The sequence below is a fragment of the Anastrepha obliqua genome, chromosome 2 (genome assembly GCF_027943255.1).
Source record: "Anastrepha obliqua isolate idAnaObli1 chromosome 2, idAnaObli1_1.0, whole genome shotgun sequence".
NCBI lineage: Eukaryota > Metazoa > Arthropoda > Insecta > Diptera > Tephritidae > Anastrepha > Anastrepha obliqua.
Genome location: NC_072893.1, coordinates 112,417,698 through 112,438,542, shown reverse-complemented (window position 1 = coordinate 112,438,542; position 20,845 = coordinate 112,417,698). Strand labels below are relative to the sequence as shown.

The following is a 20,845-nucleotide window of genomic DNA, read 5'->3' as shown; positions in this document are numbered from 1 at the left end:
ATTCAGATTCATCCGCAATTTTATTAGACTCTGATTCAGATTCATCTGCAATTTTATTAGACTCTGATTCAGATTCATCTGCAATTTTATTAGACTCTGATTCAGATTCATCTGCAATTTTATTAGACTCCGATTCAGATTCATTATTCCTTAATTCAGATTCATCATTCTCTGATTCATTAGACTCTGATTCAGATCCATTAGACTTATTTAAAAATTCATTACACTTTGCTAGAAATTTATTAGACTCTGATTCAAATTCATTAGACTCTGATTCAGATTCATCTGCAATTTTATTAGACTCTGATTCAGATTCATCTGCAATTTTATTAGACTCTGATTCAGATTCATCTGCAATTTTATTAGACTCTGATTCAGATTCATCTGCAATTTTATTAGACTCCGATTCAGATTCATTATTCCTTAATTCAGATTCATCATTCTCTGATTCATTAGACTCTGATTCAGATCCATTAGACTTATTTAAAAATTCATTACACTTTGCTACAAATTTATTAGACTCTGATTCAAATTCATTAGACTCTGGCTTAGATTCATTAGACTCTGATTCAGATTCATCTGCAATTTTATTAGACTCTGATTCAGATTCATCTGCAATTTTATTAGATTCTGATTCAGATTCATCCGCAATTTTATTAGACTCTGATTCAGATTCATCTGCAATTTTATTAGACTCTGATTCAGATTCATCTGCAATTTTATTAGACTCTGATTCAGATTCATCTGCAATTTTATTAGACTCTGATTCAGATTCATCTGCAATTTTATTAGACTCTGATTCAGATTCATCTGCAATTTTATTAGACTCTGATTCAGATTCATCTGCAATTTTATTAGACTCTGATTTAGATTCATCTGCAATTTTATTAGACTCTGATTCAGATTCATTATTCCTTAATTCAGATTCATCATTCTCTGATTCATTAGACTCTGATTCAAATCCATTAGACTTATTTAAAAATTCATTACACTTTGCTACAAATTTATTAGACTCTGATTCAAATTCATTAGACTCTGGCTTAGATTCATTAGACTCTGATTCAGATTCATCTGAAATTTTATTAGACTCTGATTCAGATTCAATAGACTTATTTAAAAATTCATTGGAGTCTGATTCAGATTCATTGGACTCTCCTTTAGATTCATTACCCTCTGATTCAAATTCAACAGATTCCGCTGTAGATTCATTAGACTCTCCTTTAGATTCATTACCCTCTGATTCAAATTCAACAGATTCCGTGGAAGATTCATTAGACTCTCCTTTAGATTCATTAGCCTCTGATTCAGGCTCACTTGACTCTGATTCACATTCCCTAGTTTCCGATAAAGATTCATTAGAGTCTGCTTTAGATTCGTTTGCCTCGGATGCAGGTTCATTAGACTCTGGTTCATATTCATTACCCTCTGATTCAAATTCAGCAGACTCCGCTGTAAATTCATTAGCCTCTGATTCAGATTCATTAGACTCTCCTTTAGATTCATTACCCTCTGTTTCAAATTCAACAGATTCCGCTGTAGATTCATTAGCCTCTGATTCAGATTCATTACACTCTCCTTTAGATTCATTAGCCTCTGATTCAGACTCACTAGACTCTGATTCACATTCCCTAGTTCCCGATTCAGATTCATTAGAGTCTGCTTTAGATTCATTAGCCTCGGATTCAGGTTCATTAGACTCTGGTTCATATTCATTACCCTCTGATTCAAATTCAACAGACTCCGCTGTAAATTCATTAGCCTCTGATTCAGATTCATTAGACTTTCCTTTAGATTCATTACCCTCTGATTCAAATTCAACAGATTCCGCTGTAGATTTATTAGCCTCTGATTCAGACTCAGTAGGCTCTCCAGTAGTATCATTATTCTCTGATTCAGACTCACTAGACTCTGATTCACATTCTCTAGTTTCCGATTCAGGTTCATTAGACTCTAACTCAGAATCATTAGATTCTGATTCAGATTCATCTACAATATTATTAGACTCTGATTCAGATTCATCTGCAATTTTATTAGACTCTGATTCAGATTCATCTGCAATTTTATTAGACTCTGATTCAGACTCATTATTCCTTAATTCAGATTCATCATTCTCTGATTCATTAGACTCTGATTCAGATCCATTAGACTTATTTAAAAATTCATTACACTTTGCTACAAATTTATTAGACTCTGATTCAAATTCATTAGACTCTGATTCAGATTCATCTGCAATTTTATTAGACTCTGATTCAGATTCATCTGCAATTTTATTAGACTCTGATTCAGATTCATCTGCAATTTTATTAGACTCTGATTCAGATTCATCTGCAATTTTATTAGACTCTGATTCAGATTCATCTGCAATTTTATTAGACTCTGATTCAGATTCATCTGCAATTTTATTACTCTCTGATTCAGATTCATCTGCAATTTTATTAGACTCTGATTCAGATTCATCTGCAATTTTATTAGACTCTGATTCAGATTCATCTGCAATTTTATTAGACTCTGATTCAGATTCATCTGCAATTTTATTAGACTCTGATTCAGATTCATCTGCAATTTTATTAGACTCTGATTCAGATTCATCTGCAATTTTATTAGACTCCGATTCAGATTCATTATTCCTTGATTCAGATTCATCATTCTCTGATTCATATTCGTTTGACTCTTATTCATATTAAATCGATTCTGATTCAGATTCAGTAGACTCTTGCAAAGCACGAGGGGATCTCTTGAGGCTGATATGAAATGAATTAAAATTTAGAGAAGAAAATTGTAAATCAGAATATTGACTTTGAGTGTAAATATAATATTCAACCAGTGTAATTTTTTTACTATTTTTTATTCGCGTGCATCGGGCATCGAATTCAGTAACTAGTTTAGTTGGAAAGTGGTTAAAAAGAAATAAAATTTCCTGAAAAGTACTTACGTTTAATCCATTAAGTGTTTCAGTTATAAGGAAAAAGTAAACAAAATCCACGTGTGTCAAAATAGGATAACCAGTTACGACGATGACGAGTTAGTTCCGCAAACCATTTGAAATTACTTTATTGCAATCAAAGACAAGGGAATCGGGAGCATGGCTTTGAAATTGAGATTTGAAAAATGCGAGCCAAGAAGCACCGAGACATTGGTTACTCCTAATAAACTCAGGCTTAAGAGCCCATTGCATTCGAAGCTCTGGAAGATAAATTGGTTGATAGTCAAAAAGGAAAGGAGAGAAGGAAATAGAATAAAATAGAGACAGTAACAGAGATAGCTAGTCTGTGAGAATTTTCAAGATTTGTTGGCAAATCTGAAAATACCCTGCAGTTTGAGAGAACGAATATGACTCATTCTCATGTTATCGGAACCCAAAATGTGTTGCCTTACTCTAGCAAAGGCTGAGCGCTCACATAGAAAATGCTCAGTGCTATTCGCCTCCTCTAAGCAAGACAGGCAAATCGGTTACTCAATGATTCCAGTGGTGGCCATATGCTGACCCCATGGGTTGCATCCTGTAATAATACCGACCATCAACCGAACGCCGTTTCTTCTAAGTTTTAGAAGAAAGTTCGACAGATTTTTTCCGGGCTTGTCACAAAACACTTTGCAGTTGCGCAGCGTTCTAGACTGGACCGTCTCTCTTTATGTAAATTGCATGCATAATCGCTTATCCAATTCTTGATTCCTGTAGAACTCTTTCCGATTATTGGATATGTGAGGTAACTGCTCCCTGTGGGGTAACCACTGATTCCTAGTTGTTATCGACAATTTCATTTCTTTGAGCACGGCGGTGCCCTGGAACCCATCTAAGTGCAAGCCTGTTCTGTCTTGCAAAAGAATTATGCTTCTTCATACATTCTTGAACAATCTTTGAGGTTAGCTTTGCGTTCTCCAGGGCCTTCAGTGCAGCCTGACTGACACTAACGACTCCAGTCTGTATCCCGCTCCCTCCTCTCTCAATTATCGAGCATTGTAACTGGATGTGGTATTGCTGGGGTTTACATAAGTTAGGCTAGACTGACATAGTTTTAGACACGTGGACTTCATTACGGCCTTTCCTTGATTCAATGAACTTAATATTTCTCCACTACTAAGAGTGCAGTTTTCTAATATTTTACGCTGCCCAAATGAGTTTTGCTGAGTGTCAAGAATTGACTTGTTTTCACCATGTAAAAGCCTTTCAAGAAAGAATTATCTGAACTTGAGTTTGCATGAGGCGATCAGCGTGCGTGGCCTCGAATCCGTGTAGAACTTTTCGCATATATTAAAAATGCTGAAAATAAAGAGGAGAGTAGAACCTTTACTTGAGTTGGGTAGGATCCTAGGAAAACTTAGGTGTAACAGAGAAAGATGGGGTAGACATTCTCAAACAAATAATAATTGCAACAGCGAGAGGCTCCAATGAATTCCTCTTTCCACAGCTATAAATTAATTGACTAAGAAGAAATGGTACCTACTAGAAAAGAAAGTAAGTTAACGTTGTACGTAACGAACGTGTTTTTCGGAACTCCCGCGTTAACTAAGTTTTATTGGTGATATACCTAGTTGTTCGTGTGACAGAGACTCGATTTAGCTTATCGGTTTACTTGGACACTTTTTTTATCCAAAATGCCATACATAAGCGGTCAAAAGGTTGACCGTGGGCAGGCAAACAAAAATTTCAGTGTGTTAAGTGCAGCGAATTTGATCATATTACGTGCGAAAATGTAATGCCAGCTGACATTGAGTACCTGCTGAAAGTAAATAAGCAGTATTGTTGTAAACAATGCACAAAAGAGCTCCGTAATTCGGTCCTACTGTCCCCTCGCTCAGTTTTTCCGCCAATAAATGCAGACAACTCTAATGAAAATATTTCTGGGACCGACAATGTCTCATCGCTTCCAGCTACTTTGGTAACCGTGAGACCGAATCCGCGGAGTGCAGCAATCAAGAAATCAAGCGACAAGCTGTTTTCGACGAAATTAAATCTCTTAGATATGCACAGGAGAAGATGATAGCTGTAATTAGCTCTATGCAAACCGACAAGAGAAACTTAATTAAAAAGGTTGAAAAACTACAGTTTGAGGTAAAAGCCGTTCGTCACAAACTTTGCGATCTTGATGTCGCTGCTACTATTTCCGCTTTGGCTAATGATATAAAAGCCCTTCGCAACAATTTACATATACTACAGGACAATAATTCTGCAACAGCAAAAAACAAGGATCGAATACTTGTTTCTAACTCAACACCGTCATCTTTCTCTTCTGCTTCATCAAACTCTTATGCTGCCGCTGCTGCAGCCGCTGCCGACACTCCAGTCAATATCGAACGGAATGCTAAGGTTTGCAGTAAGCTCTCTCTCGTTGCTCCGCCTAATGCCAAAATATCTAATACAGTAGAAACGCAAAAACATAATACGCACTCAGTCTTCGACTAACACTCAGAGTGGACAGTTGTGTGCATAGCGTGATTATATTAAACTAGTTTTGCATTCTCTTTTTCACTATATTTCGCAATATAATAATAATTAATTCTTTGGATGATAATAAACCGCTGAGTTCTCTTTCATGCTTCGCTGTACACAAAGTTATTTTAGCCATAAGCAAGGAAATTAACAATATCACCGAGCTCCGCGATGGAAGCTTGCTAATACTTGTCAAAAACATTAAGATTGCGGAAAAGTTTCTCGCTGCTAAACGCTACCAGGAGTGTGTGCAATTAAAGTCAAACTACATTACAAACTCAATTGTGTAAAAAGAACCATATTTGCACCATTTCTTTCGAATGTGACAGATAATGATATTATCGAAGGACTTAAGCCACATGGAGTTACTTATACAATACATATAAATTTGTAAAAACAATGAACGGTGTATCAAACCCTACTGGGTGCATTCTTGTCTTGTTCTTTGTCTTTTGATAAATATAAATTACCGGAAAAAATTGAAGTTGCCTGGAGAATTCTGTCCGTTCGTCCATGCAAAAAAATATTGCAAAGGTCTTCCAGTTGTGCGAATGCACTAGAATATTGTGCGCTAATTGCGCGGGTGATCATCCATCTCACTCTAACATTTGCCCCAACAAAGCAAAGAAATTCTTAAAATAAAAACCCTCGAAAAATGCACTACGCGCGAAGCAGTAAAAAAATATAAAGAAAATCTCTATCATCATCACCTACAACCCATCATCATTCGCTAATGTTATCAAATCAACAGCTCCCATATCCATAAACTTATTACCAACAGAAAATAACTACAATAATACAATTTCTAACTTAGCACCAACAAAAAACAATACTAACAATACAATTTCTACAAACAATAATTTCACAATGCAAAGTACCACTAATTCTGACTTTTCTAATGTAATCAACACAAATATCGATTTAGCTTCCACATCTACCAACAACAATTCAGTCTCCACAAACAACTTCACAAAACAATGTGCTAATACGGAATTGGTTAATGTAATCAACACAAATATCGATTTAACTTCCAATTCTACCAACAACAATGCAACTCTCCCCATCTCTCAAAACTTTAACTCCCATCCATCTTCTCTATTCTCTCCTTATAATCATACAACTACTAATGAAACAAACACAGAAAATCAAGAATGATAGAAAGAAGATTGCGCCCATCAGAGCGTACGTGACGTCACGTTTGCAGAGTTGTGCAGTATTGCCAACCATTTGCTCTTCGCAATAAATTTAGTGCTTTTTTATACCGAAAATGCGACAATTTTTAAGTTTGGTGTTTGTTTCTTTTTGTTTTTAATTTAAGGCTACCGAGACTTTAGGTTGAAAAAAAAACTGTATTGTTATACAAAAGAAGTTTTAAAAAGGCCACTCTGAGAAGATTTTAGTGCCAATGAAAATTTTTTTTACTCTTATAAAATTTGATATTTGAAAGTACAAATTTAATGTTTGGCTCCATTTAAGGCTATGCAAAAATATTAAATGCCCCTCTCTCAACTCTTCTTAAGATTGAAAACCTTTTTACACATTTTAAAAAGCCTTTGAATTTATTGAATGCGAATTGAAACCATAGAGGTGTAATCGTTTCTTCCGGTCATCAATCCTTAGTGAGACATAGAGCATCAAGAGGTGTATTCATAGTAAAAATAAGCAACAAAATACCAGAAAATCCTTAAGAAACCATAATGACATTTTTATAAAAAGAATACCTTATCTAGTTACATAACCTCAAATATAGCAAATAACTCGTTCCCTTAACAAAAGAGTCTCGCTTAACAAAAGAAACCAATAAATTAAATTGTACATAAGCATAACACATTTATTGAAAAAAAAAACGCACATTTTAAAGACAATTTGTCACGCATACAAAGTTCTGTAAGTTATTCAATAAAAATTTGTTGGGTTATTTTCTTTGAATGGGCATTTTAGTGCGTTTTTATATCCAAAGCTAGGCAACACTGCAGTAGCGAGAGAGAGATTTGACTGCCGAAAGCAGAAGAACACCAACAACACCTGCAATCGCGGGCAATGCCACCAGATGTTAAAAAAAAGTAAAGCTAAATAAAACTGAGTGAATTATTTAAATAATTATTAAAAAATGTATATTTTACAAAATTATAAACATGACATTTTAATTAGAACAGCTAGAAAAATGTCATGAAGAAAGAACTAAAACTCCGAGACAAAAAATAATAAAAATAACAAAAAAAAAATGCTAAATCAAGTTACGAAAATGGTAATCTGGCCATACTGGAGCTAAAATCACGTAACTAGTTGTCAAATTCGCTGAGCGCAAAGTAACGGGACCACGATGGGTGCCATCTCATTATTCTTTGCATCATGACAGAAAATCTATTGTACCTAACACCAACTATGACATCTCTCAAGACTCCGATAACAGTATAGCAAAGATTCTCTCACGTTTTACACCATCACTCTATCCCTTCTCATCGCTCAATTATTAATTATTCCAACTCAACAGCCGACTCATCTGATCACATACTGATAATACATCCATGGACATATCTAACTCTTAACAACAGCATTGCAACAAACACAACCTTATTTATTTATTTTTTTTCTCTCCCTTCTTTCGCATACTTATGTTAGTTTTATTACAATGGAATATCAACGGTTATTTTAATATATATTTATATTGATTTAAAAGTGCTTATTAAAACATACAACCCTTCAATAATTCTTCTTAATGAAATGCATCTTCCATACAGGTCCACTCCTCGTACCCCCAAGGTTTACATCTGTTATTGCCACAACCTACTTCAAAATACGACAAGTAAACAGGGTGTCGCTATTCTGATTAAAAAAAATATACCGCATAAATGCCATCCTCTCCCATCCCGTATCTCTTCCCTATCGGTAGAAATACTTTCTTCCAACAATATTACGGTCATCTGTGCATACGTCCCTCCTGGCCAACACTTAACAGCAAATTACTTCAATAACCTCTTTCCAACATCAACACACCCATTTATTTTAGCACGAGAGTTCAATGCGTGGAGCCCTTTTTGGGGGTCGAAGTATGCAAACGGAAGGGGTCGAATAATTGAAGACTGAGTTCTTTCTTCAAACTTAACTGTCCTTAATGACGGTTCGCCTACTCATTTTCCTACACACAAAACATTTACCCACATTGACCTCACTCTCTTTTCACCTACGCTTTCTACTAACTCTACCTGGAATCTTAGAGATGATTTACATAACAGCGATCATTTCCCAATAGTCACACAAATCCAACTGAACATTTCCCGCACCCTTTTCCGGCCTAGAATTAAGTACATCACAGATTCCGGTAATTGGTTAGAATTCAGAAATGCTTGCAAAATCGGTAGCAGATCACGGCCAGTTTCCAATAATTTAAATCAAGAGACCTCACGTATATGTATATAAAATCATTAGATCTGCAGCCAATCTTGCCATGCCACAAGCATCCAGCAAGCCTACCAAACCGGCCTCATTGTGGTGGAGCGATGACCTTTCAAGTCTAAGGCAAGAAAAACAAAAAGCATGGCACGGTTACAAACGCTCGCGATCATCCTTAACCTTGATTAAGTACAAAAGGGCAAATGCTATTTTTCGTTGCAAAGCAAAAATTGCCAAAGCTGATTGCTTTCGAAAATTTACAACCAGTATCAACTCTTCATGGAATACTAAAACAATATGGGTCGATATAAAAAGATTGGCAGGAACACTCCCATCTCCCACAATTTCTGCTCTTGATTCCCCCCGTGGCACTCTTCTATTCCCTCAGGAAATAGCCCAAGAGTTTGCCATCCATTTCTCTTCAACTTATTCTGACGCCAGCTTCCAACCCGATTTCGCAGCCGCTAAACAACTGCAACTAAACTCTGGCCGTTCACTACGTTTGCCTTTTTCAAAAGCTGCCGAGTACCTAGAAGCAGACATTACGTACCTTGAATTTTCTTCCGTCCTGTCGTTAGTAAAAGGCAAACCCCGGGTAGAGATAGAATTTCTTACCCCATGATCAAGCAACTTCCACCGTCCATGATTTCCCGTCTTCTCCAATTATACAACCGCACCTTTACCGTTGGTATTTACCCCCAAGTTTGAAAAACTAGCTGGGTTACCCGCATTCTTAAAGCTGGAAAACCTCTTCTAAATATCTGCAGTTATCGTCCAATATCCCTGCTACCCTGTTTAGGTAAGTTATTAGAAAAAATTATCGCTGCTAGACTTTCCTGGTACGCCAATACAAAAGGTCTTATTCATCACACCCAAGTCGGATTTAAAAGTGGTTATGCAACCATTGACTATCTTCTCCATTTAGATTTCTACATTTCACACGCATTATCAAATAAAAATCATATATCCCTCCTGTCCCTAGATTTTATGAAAGCTTTCGACCGCATCGGCATCCATATTGTTTTGAGACAACATGATAAATGGAAAATGTACAATTGTATAAAATTATTCTTATCCCATCGAAAAATTAACGTTTCAATAGCCAATTCCTATTCATCCACCTTTCCACTCCAAAATGGGACTCCTCAAGGATCACCTTTATCTGTGATCCTCTTCACTATAGCGTTTGATGAGCTGAGTATGATTTTATGTAAATTTAGCACTGTTAAACATCAACTTTACGCTGACGACGTACTCATATTTTCAAAAAATTCTTATAACACAGATGTCATAAGAATGTACACAGAAATTCTACATCGAATTGAGACTTGGTCCAAAACCTCAGGCGCTTCAATTTCTCCCGATAAGTGCAAATTACTACATTAATATAAACTGTACAAATAGCCTTAAGTTCTTAGGTTTGATATTAGATAAAAAGTACACTTTTACCGAAAACTGTCATTGTCTTAGAAACAAACTAAGATCTAAATTAGAAGTAATTGAGTACCTGTCCACAAAGCGCTCATTTATCGGTCCAGCATTGATGATAAACGTCACAAAGGCTCTTTGCGGAGGAGATTTGCGGACATAATGCTACAAAGAAATTAAAGCTACTGTCGCTACCTACCTACCATACAGCCCTGAGAAGATCTCTACGAGCATTTCCAACAACACCTGTGAAGAATATTTTTGCGGAAACTGGACTAACTTCTATCGCAGATAACGCAGAAAACTGTATTGGTAAACTTTACGCTAAGCTTATAACAACATCGAACAACGCACTTCGAAAAGATGTACAGCTTGCTATACTTCGAAAGCGTATTCCAAAGATACCGTCAACCATCCACCTCTGTCTCAAATTTCGAAACCCACCCGGGCTACTTAAAGAGGCGTCCTTTATTAACAATTTAGCACCAAAACGTAAAACAAATACATCTTGTGAAGAATATAAATACATCCATTTTTTTCTAAAATCGCAACGAATTACAGATCTATGGGCTGGAAACTGATCTATATCGACGGGTCTAAGGCAGTAGAGACTTCATATGCTATCGTAAAAGAGCAAATCGAAATAATCACATATGGGCTCTTATTCTCATTCTGCGCTATTTTTACAGCAGAAGGAGTTGCAATTTTAACCCTTTTTTGTACGCAATCCAAAAGAAGGGCAAATTCATAGTGTGCACTAATAGCTTATCGCGCTTTTCGGCCATCCAAAACTACAACAACTCTAACTACATAATTGATTTTATAAGAGACCCACTAATTAGCAAACCACAAAAAATCTAAATTATGTGGATTCCTGGCCACGCAGATATTAATGGTAATACACATGCTGACCAAATTGCAAAACAAATGAGTTTCATACCAACCATTACAACCAATATCATCTTTAAACATAACATCCACAGTCTCATAAAACACCAAAGGCAAAGTGATCTTCTACGCGAGTGGAATAATTATAACTATCCCTTCTCCTTAGTTAATCCTATGCGTCTAAAACCAGTTTTTAGTGAGTCAATCCCAACGAATATGGCCACACCATACACACGCCTTCGGCTAGGCCATACAATACTTACACACTCCCATATACTTTCACCCAACCTATGTATGCCCTTTTTGTTCAAAAATGATTACAATTTTAACATACCTTCTGCTCAAATATGAACGAGACGTTATCAATAAAACGGTCCGCGGATGACATATGGCAAAAATAAATTTTTTGTTTTTTGGTAGGACTGTTATAAGCTTACATGGCAAATTTCAGCGTGATATGTCACATAGTTTGTTTTCTATGCTACTGTAAACAAGTCAAGCTCGAGTGTGTTCTTCGAATTCTCTTTTATGACTTCAATTGTCTCAAAATGTTTTCCACGGAGCGGCAACTTGAGCTTGGGAAACAGGAAAAAGTCACATGGAGCCATATCAGGCGAATACGGTGCTTGCGGAACGATATTAACATTATTTTTGTTCAAATAATCGCGAACAAGACGTGCTGTGTGAGCTGGTGCATTATCGTGATGCAAGAACCATGACTTGTTGTCCCACAATTCCTTCCTTTTAAGACGAATGTTCTCGCGCAAACGCTTTAAAACGTCTAAATAATATTCAGCGTTAACCGATCGAAAAAAACAGTCAGCATAACCTTAATTTTTGAGCGACTTTGGCGTGGTTTTTTGGGTTGATGTACGGCCCTCTTTGAACGATTTGTACCACTAGAAAACACGTGCACGCGATAGAGCAGAGTCCCCATAGGTTGTCTGCAACATTTTTAAGGCGTCTGAAGGCGAAATTTTGTTGGAACAAAATTTCAAACAAATTCTTTGTTCAACTTGAATTTCCATCGTTAAATTCGAAGAACATACTCGAGCTTGACTTGTTTACAGTAGCACAGAAAACAAACTATGTGACATATCACGCTGAAATTTGCCATCTAAGCTTATAACAGTCCTACCAAAAAACAAAAAATTTATTTTTGCCATATGTCATCCGCGGACCGTTTTATTGATAACGTCTCGTTCATATTTGAGTAGAAGGTATATTCACTTTAGCTCGATATAACCACCTTTTGTCTTGACTATAGCATTCAAACGGTCAAAAATGAGTTGCATGCTGCACGAATGTGATCTTGAGGCATACTTTTTAGTCCTCACCTTGCTCTCTAAAATGGACCAGATGGAATAGTCTATCGGATTTGCGTCTGGCGAATTCGAAAGCCATTGTGTGGACGAAATGAAGTGTGGAACATGATTTGTTAACCATTCTTGGTTCACACGACCTTAATGAGACGGTGCCGAGTCCTGTTGGAACGTCCATGGTTTACGACCGAAATGTTAGCGTATCCACGGCTCTAAATCAGCTTCTAAAACATTTTCTCGATAATAAGTCGCATTCACTTTGACACCAGGCTCGATAAAAACGGTTGGAGAGCGTCCATCAGCGGTCACTGCGGCCCAAACCATTACTTGCGTTGGGAAATTGCTTCGAGTGGCCATGCGTAGGCTCGAATTCTCGTATGAGCGTTCGGTCAAGTAAACACGATCGTTTTGAGTGTTTATGAACTGCTCAATTGGGAAATTTTTTTCATCAGAAAACACAATGTTAGGAAATTCGCCAAGTTTGTGCAAGCGCAACAACACCTTTGCTCTTTCGCACCGCACTTTTTTTTGCTGGGGTTAAAGATCATTTGCTTTTTGGAACTTGTAAGCCTTGACCTTGAGCTCATTTTTCAACATGCGTCGAATGCTGTCTTGCGATATTTTCAGTTCTTTGGCCAATTTTCTTCCACTTCGACGTGGATTTCGTTCAAGTCGAGCCTTCACTTTCCGAACCATTTCTGGCGTTGTTGCTGTTTTTTTGGTCCATCTCCATAGCATTTTGCAATGCTACCAGTATCATTGTAACGTTTTATAGTGCGATACACAAACATTTTATTCACTTTGAGGTGACTGAGCTCACGAACAATGGCTGGTTGTGATTTTCCAGCCAAATATAACGCAATCACATTATTACGTTCGAATTCCATCACAGAAAAAAAAAATTCAACAAAACTGAGACGCAAATTCTTTTGATGGCTTATAAACAATATATTGAACTGTCATTAGAACAATTTTGACGTTGACGTCATGAGCTGTTTTACGGATACCAGCAGTGTGAAGTTGGTAACATTTCATATCGTTCACCCTGTATAACAGACTGTAATAAAGGGGATATAAAAAACAAAAACAAAATGTACCTTATCACAAGACCAATTTCAGTCGAAATGAACCACTTGCACGTTTTATAAGGCAGTCTAAGTAACTATGTAAAAACTTGGATATATTCTCTAACTCATGAGAGACTTTCAAATCAAAAGTTAATCTGAAGATACACTTTTTGAATTGTGACTAATGTATCTTACAGTATTGTTTACCACATATGGTATTATATTTAAGTTTTAGTATTAGTAATCTACTCGAATTATAGGCACTTTAATTGATGAAAGAATGAATAAATAAATAAAAATGAGCCCGCTGAGTGGTGATGATTTCGCTCCATTTAGAATAAATCGATTTATTAGGTAAGAGATATTAAAAAAAAAAAAAATTGTTCCATTATGGTGACACCACCTTTATTTATACTTCAATTTTCTACATGTGCTTAATACGCACATATGGTGTTTACCAAACCCAGCGCACAGCACAACTGGATATCCTAGTTTGCTTGGCCTTCTCACATTAGCTCTTTCTCAATCTTATGTTCGGAAGCTATCCAGAGGGTACTTGGCCGAAGACCGGAAGTTGTGAGCGTCTTGGACCATATATAGAAAAATCGTCCGGGCCACTCTCAAGGGAATTGCACTCAGAGACTTTCCCGCGTGGACTTCTACATATGGAACCATCCTTTGTCAACATTAATCCATCAAACAAACGGAATTTTTGAAGAATTTTATTATATGTATATTGAATCGTTTATAACTTTTCATTTATAAAAAATCGAGTCTGGTTTGTTCAAGTTTTTCTAAACACGATCTCATTCATCTGACTTCCGATTTCGAATTGACAAGTTGTAGAAAAGAGTACTATGATACTTATACAGTTCCTTTACGCATTTTCGATATCCTGAGCTCGAGAAGTGTGTCAATTCTGTAAACTGGGCATCCATATACAGCATGGCTTCAGTAAACTTTCTTGCTTTGCCTGTTTATAAAACTAGTGTTAGTAAATCTGTTAATCAATTTGTGCCGCTTGTTACGAAAACCATATCGGCCATTAAATCATTAAACCATGGTTTAATAGCCACATCAAAACATTTATTTCAAACCGAAATTGAGCGTATCGAAACTGGACCGTATCCATTCGGACGACAGGAAATACAGAATCATGGAAGTTCAAAACTTTCAAGATTTACCTGAATTATCTAAGTTTTCCTTGAACTTTCCTAAAAAAATAATAAAAAAATACCACGATAATCTCTTAACTTTTTCTAGATGAGCATCGTAATGACCGAATGCGAATTGTGATCTATAATTAGTTTTATTTTTTTTTTTATTGGTAAAGTTGTTCTACATGTCTGCTGATAAGAATGTGGACTGTATATAGCCTGATGATTATAGATATTTTTCTCATACTTATAGCGAGTAGGAAAGTGGAGCTCAGGTAGCATGGACTAGATGACTCCGTACTTTAATTGGGAGAGCAGGTTTCGCACTACAATTGAAGAGGAGGGATGGCACAAAGGCATGAAGCCAGGCCATAGAACTTTTCACATCTATACAGACGGCTCTAAAACTCTAGATGGAGTGGGAGCGGGTATTTACTGCTCAAAACTGGGAATAAGGCAGCTTATCAAGCTGCCAGACCACAGCAATATTTTCCAAGCGGAAGTTTTTGCTATGGGGAAAGCCGCGGAGCTAGCCTACACTAGAACAAGAAAGAACTCAACAATTAATATATACGTGGATCGTCAAGCAGCAATAAGAGCAATAAGCTCATATTGTATTAAGTCCAAAAATGTTCGACGGAGCAGGGAGGCCATAGAAAGGCTAGCCGAAAACAGTAGGCTGCATATCTACTGGGTACCTGGTCACAAAGGCATTATAGGGAACGAAATAGTAGATGAGATAGCAAAAAGTGCTGTGAGACTACCATTTGAACAAGAGAACGACATACCAAGACCGCTAAACACAATATACAACGAAATGGACGACCACATGAAAAGGCAAGTGGAAGCTAGGTGGACTAACCTGACCACATGCAAAACAGCAAAAGTCATGTGTAGAACTAACGACAAAAAACTGACTCAATTCGTACTTACGCTCTCGCGAAAGGAATGCAGAAATATCATAGGTATGCTAACAGGTCATAATCTATTGGCTGCACATGCGTACAAGATAGGGATTGCTAACACGGACAAATGCAGAAAATGCAGAGAGGATGTTGAGGAAACTTTAGAACACCTTCTGTGCGTTTGTCCGGCATTATTAAAAACGCGACTAAGATTCCTGGGAGCCCCACTGTTTGAGGGTCTGGAAGACGTCTCAAAAGCGGAGCTCCCAGCCCTACTTAGATTCGCCAAAAGCGCTGACATCCTACATGATGTCTACTTTAGGTATTCATAGAGGTCGGTCTCCATCTGGTATCGCTAGGGACCAAAAGGTCTATGCGCGGCTTATTGCCAACCAGGCTAACCTAATCTAACCTATAGCGAGTAGGGTACCTCGGAAGAATTAGGTCAGAAATTTCCCCTATAAAATTATAAATGTGGAATATGCTTCAGAGGAGATGAGGGTATAACCTTTTTTTTTGTTTTTCTTTCCCCTTTATTTAATACATCTGTCCGTTGACATTAAGTATGTTGTGTAACTATTTGTCCAGGATTTATATACATCGCTTAATGAGTGCAGTGCCAAAAGCGATAAAAATTAAAAAAATTATAATTAAATAATACTCAATACGAGTTTCACTTTACATAATTACAATTGTACATCAATACAACAGCAATTTAACTATTTTTACAGATTTACCGTTTTCTAGCATTCATCAAGTTGCTGGTCGAGTTTTGTGTTTTTTTTTCTTTTCCAGAAGTTTGGTTATTTCTGCATTACGTGCATTTTTTCAAAGTGCCTTGTTGCAATTTTCTTGACTTCTTCGTCTACTGTTGCTATATAAGAAGTCCTGTGGATGTCATCATTTTTCGTTTACCTGTCAGACATGGTCAATATTCGAAGAATCTTGGATTGTTGTCGTTGAATTTTTACTATATGAGGCTTTTTAGCCGTTCCCCACACCTATAGTTCATATTGACAGATTCGTTTAATCATAGTTTTGTACACTAACAGCTTGCACTGTATAGTAAGCCTGGATTTTATGCTGACTAACCAATAAAGTTGTCGAAGTTTTCCTTTTATTTGTTTGATCTTTTGCGTTGTGTGGTGATTCCGAATTTAAATGAATTTATTTTAAATGGAACTGCAATAGTTGGTTCTGTCATTAAGTATGGGAAAATGTGTACCTATAGATTTAATATAATTTACATATTCAAGTAATATCTGCGAGTGGTCAGAAAAAAGTTCATAGCACGACTGAATTGTCAATTGTCTACGGCTTCTGTTTTTGGTTGTGTACAACCTGAGGCACTATATAAACGTGAATCTCCCACTTTCAACCGGATGAGATTGAAAAGAAACTCAACTAAACGGAACCTCTTCGTTTTACACTGGCGAAGCTCCACCTGATTGAGCTTCGGTGACTTCGCAACTAACGCTGAAGGGCAGCACAAGTCAATATTGAGTGCTTGAGCGTCCCCTGAGAGGAACTGAGGTAGTGAGGTGCACCCAACGTCTAATTAAAAACAAAAAATGTTGTTTCAGCTGATCGAAAAATTTATAGAAATCTTCTTCAGGAAATCTACTATAAGTAGGTTAGCAACCACAAAATATGGAGGGTTACAAGAAATCACATGGCGTATATAAATAGATAAATAAATAATACAACATTACACCCAGCGAAATGTGTCTTGTGAAGATCGTCGAACTTAAGATGTAACTCGTATTCTTAATGCATCCGTTATATTGGCGCTGGGGTACAATTATTTTGAATCATATTTCTGTTGCGATTTGCCACAGATTTGGATATTTACTAACCCACTAGGTAGCACTGTTGACCACTAAGATGAGGCAGAAGTATAGTGAAAGAACCTCAGGTGAAATCCACTACCTATCATTGAAGCCATTTCTGAAATTAGTTGAGGGGCATGCCGACTTTCCACTCATATCTCTCTGGTATTCTTGTGGAAAGTTTGTTGGCTAGACACAAAAGAATGGTACACGCCAGTCTACTCTAACAGTCGTACATTTCCGGCAATTTCATGTTGAAATTTTGAGTGCCAATCTTGAGGCTCCAGCTCAATTGCTTTGTGGCTAGTCTGAAGTTTCCCACACTCGACATGGACCAAAAAAGCAATAAACAAATATTCAGAGTGCACGACATTCCTTACCTTATAAAAAGTGGAAAAAAATGTCTTTAGAACAATAAATGAAAAAGTTGATTCAAAATTCAACTTTTTTCTGTTTTCTGGGGCTTCGAATCAGGCTGCAAAAAAAGCGGTAGAAATAATTGCTGATTGTAACGGTACCTATTTATATGTAAGCCTGTGTTCCACTGCACGCCTCAAATTCGTTCCACGTTATTATATGATAAAAAACTTCAGTACTTCGGTAGTTTTTGACTACTGCGTTTGCTATAAAAACCCCTTACTGTGAAGGCTTCGTCAGACAGTCCTAAATCGTGTGCTAGAAATTGTGTTAACAAAATGTTAAAGAAATTTGTTTGCTTCTTTGTGCTGATTAGTGGTAAAGTGTCGATTTAAACAATCATTAAGAAATTGGTTGAAATTATAAATAATTTCCATTTACAGTAATCGGACTCATCAGCGAATGGCCAAGCGCCCATGGAAATGCTGTATATCCAATAGGGTCTCCTGAATATTTCTCAAGAAATTCGTTTGGCTCTGATAAAGATTCTTTAAAAGCTGCTGGAGATTCATTAGACTCTGCTGCGGATTCATTAAATTCTACTGCATATTCATTATATTCTGGTGGAGATTCATTAGACCCCGCCGTAGATTCATTAGACTCTGCTGCAGATTCATTATACCTCGATGGAGCTTCATTAGACGCTGCTGAATATTCATTAGACTCTGCTGACGATGCTGTAGACTCTGCTGAAAATGCATTCGACTTTGCTGGAGATCCATTGGACGCTGCAAAAGACATATTAAATTCTGGTGAAGATACAACAACCGCTGCTGGAGTCTCATTAGACCCTGCTGGAGACCCATTCGACTCTGCTGAAGATTCATTAGACTCTATCGAATATTCATTAGACGCTGCTGGAGATTCATTAGACTCTGCTGACGATGCTGTAGACTCTGCTGGAAATACATTAGACTCTGCTGGAGATCCATTGGACGCTGCAAAAGATTCATTAAACCGTGCTGGAGACCTATTAAACTCTGCCGAAGATTCATTAGACGCTGCTGGATACTCATTAGACCCTGTTAGAGATACATTATACCCTACCGAAGATTCATTAGAAGCTGCTGGAGATTCATTAGACCCTGATGGAGCTTCATTAGACTTTGATGGAGATTTATTAGACTCAGCTGAAGATTCATTAGACTGTGCAAGAGATTGTTCAGATTCTGATGAAGATTCATTAGATTCTGAAGAATATCCATTAGATTCTGCTGGAGATTCATTAGACCCTGATGGAGCTTCATTAGACTTTGATGGAGATTTATTAGACTCAGCTGAAGATTCATTAGACTGTGCAAGAGATTGTTCAGATTCTGATGAAGATTCATTAGATTCTGAAGAATATCCATTAGATTCTGCTGAAGATTCATTAGATCCCGATGAGGATTCATTAGACCCTGATGGAGCTTCTTTAGACTTTGATGGAGATTTATTAGAATCTGCTGAAGATTCATTAGCCTGTGCAAGAGATTGTTCAGATTCTGATGAAGATTCATTAGATTCTGAAGAATATCCATTAGACTCTGCTGAAGATTCATTAGATCCCGATGAAGATTCATTAGACCCTGATGGAGCTTCATTAGATTTCGATGGAGATTTATTAGACTCTGCTAGAAACTCATTACACTCTGCTAGAGATTCATTGGAGTCTGCTGGAGATGTATTCGACTCTGATGGAGATTTATTAGACTCTGCTAGAAATTCATTACACTTTGCTAAAGATCCATTAGACTCTACTGGACATCCGTTAGACTCTGATAGAGATTTATTATACTCCGCTAGAAATTCATTACACTTTGCTACAGATTCATTAGACTCTGCTAGAAATTCATTACACTTTGCTAGAGATTCATTATACTCTGCTGGAGATTCATTAGACTCTGATGAAAATTCATTAGACCGTGATGAAGGCTCATCAGATTTTGATGGAGATTTATTAAACTCAGCTGAAGATGCAGTGGACTCTGCTGGACATCCATTAGGCTCTGATGGAGATTTATTAGACTCGGCTAGAAATTCATTCCACTTAGCTAGAGATTCATTAGACTATGCAGGAGCTTCATTTGGCGCTGATGCAGATTTATTAGACTCTGCTACAGATTCATTAGACTCTGCTAGAGATTCATTAGACTCTCCTGGAGATTCATTAGAATCTGATAGATATTTATTAGATCCTGCTAGAAATCCATTCTACTTTGCTACAGATTCATTAGACTCTGCTGAAGATTCATTATACTCTGTTAAAAATTCTTTACGCTATGCTAGAAATTCATTAGACTCTTATTCAGATTCATGTGACTCTGATTCAGATTCATGTGACTCTGATTCAGATTCATGTGGCTCTGATTCAGATTCATCTGACTCTGATTCAGATTCATTTGCCTCTGATTCGGATTCAATAGATTCTTCCGAATCACTCTCTCTTGATGGCAGATATGAAATGAATTAAAACTTAGAGAAGACAATTGTAAATCAAAATATTGACTTTAAATATAAATATAATATTCTTACCAGAGTAATTCTATGACTATTTTTTATTCGTGTGCATCGAGCAACGAAGTGAGTAACTAGCTCACGTGGAAACTGTTTTGGATATAGAGTAGAATGGGGTAAGATAGGTCATTTTTTTTGGAGAGCTCTTGCTACGGTGTTTTTGCATTGATTTGGAAAAATAAGCAAGATTTTGAAAGGTTATTTATCTGCTAACATTTTGGTTATACTGACTTATGTTTGGCTAAATATTTTGGAAGCTGCATTCAATAAGACAAAGGTACTTTTTTCGATATTTTCAAAATCGGGGGGCACGATAGGTCACTATATGTGAGGGGAAAAGAACAATGTACATTAGACCGGAGTGAAATACGTAAATTTTTTCAAATCATATCGTAATAGCAGGGAAAAGTTGCTACATATCAATACAAATTCAGGAAAAAAAAGAAATTTCAAATCGGTTAATATCTTCCGTTCGCGCATTGCATTTAAAATTTACAAATTTTATAATAAAT

General features: G+C 36.8%; 2 protein-coding genes across 2 annotated transcripts; both read left to right on the top strand.

Annotated features, from left to right (window-relative positions):
* Positions 1 to 515: 515 nt before the first annotated feature.
* Positions 516 to 6,586, top strand: LOC129238347 (clumping factor A-like; the record flags this gene model as incomplete). The annotated part of the gene is made up of 4 exons (XM_054873376.1): positions 516 to 581; positions 1,131 to 2,021; positions 5,159 to 5,315; positions 6,246 to 6,586. Coding segments are annotated over 4 exons (1,455 nt in total), but the record flags the coding sequence as incomplete, so codon positions are not given.
* An 11,501-nt stretch (positions 6,587 to 18,087) lies between these two features.
* On the top strand, positions 18,088 to 20,359 carry LOC129239503 (dentin sialophosphoprotein-like). The gene is made up of 2 exons (XM_054875021.1): positions 18,088 to 18,155; positions 18,221 to 20,359. Exons 1-2 carry the CDS (start codon positions 18,116 to 18,118, stop codon positions 20,287 to 20,289), a joined length of 2,109 nt encoding a protein of 702 aa, XP_054730996.1. The 5' UTR covers positions 18,088 to 18,115; the 3' UTR covers positions 20,290 to 20,359.
* Positions 20,360 to 20,845: the final 486 nt, after the last annotated feature.

What these genes read in the sequence shown, in the direction of transcription:
- LOC129239503 (XM_054875021.1), top strand. Translation starts at nt 18,116, where the DNA reads ATGTTAAAGAAATTTGTTTGCTTCTTTGTGCTGATTAGTG. An exon ending in CTTCTTTGTGCTGATTAGTG is followed by an intron (nt 18,156 to 18,220) that starts GTAAAGTGTCGA and finishes TTCCATTTACAG; the next exon opens with TAATCGGACTCATCAGCGAA.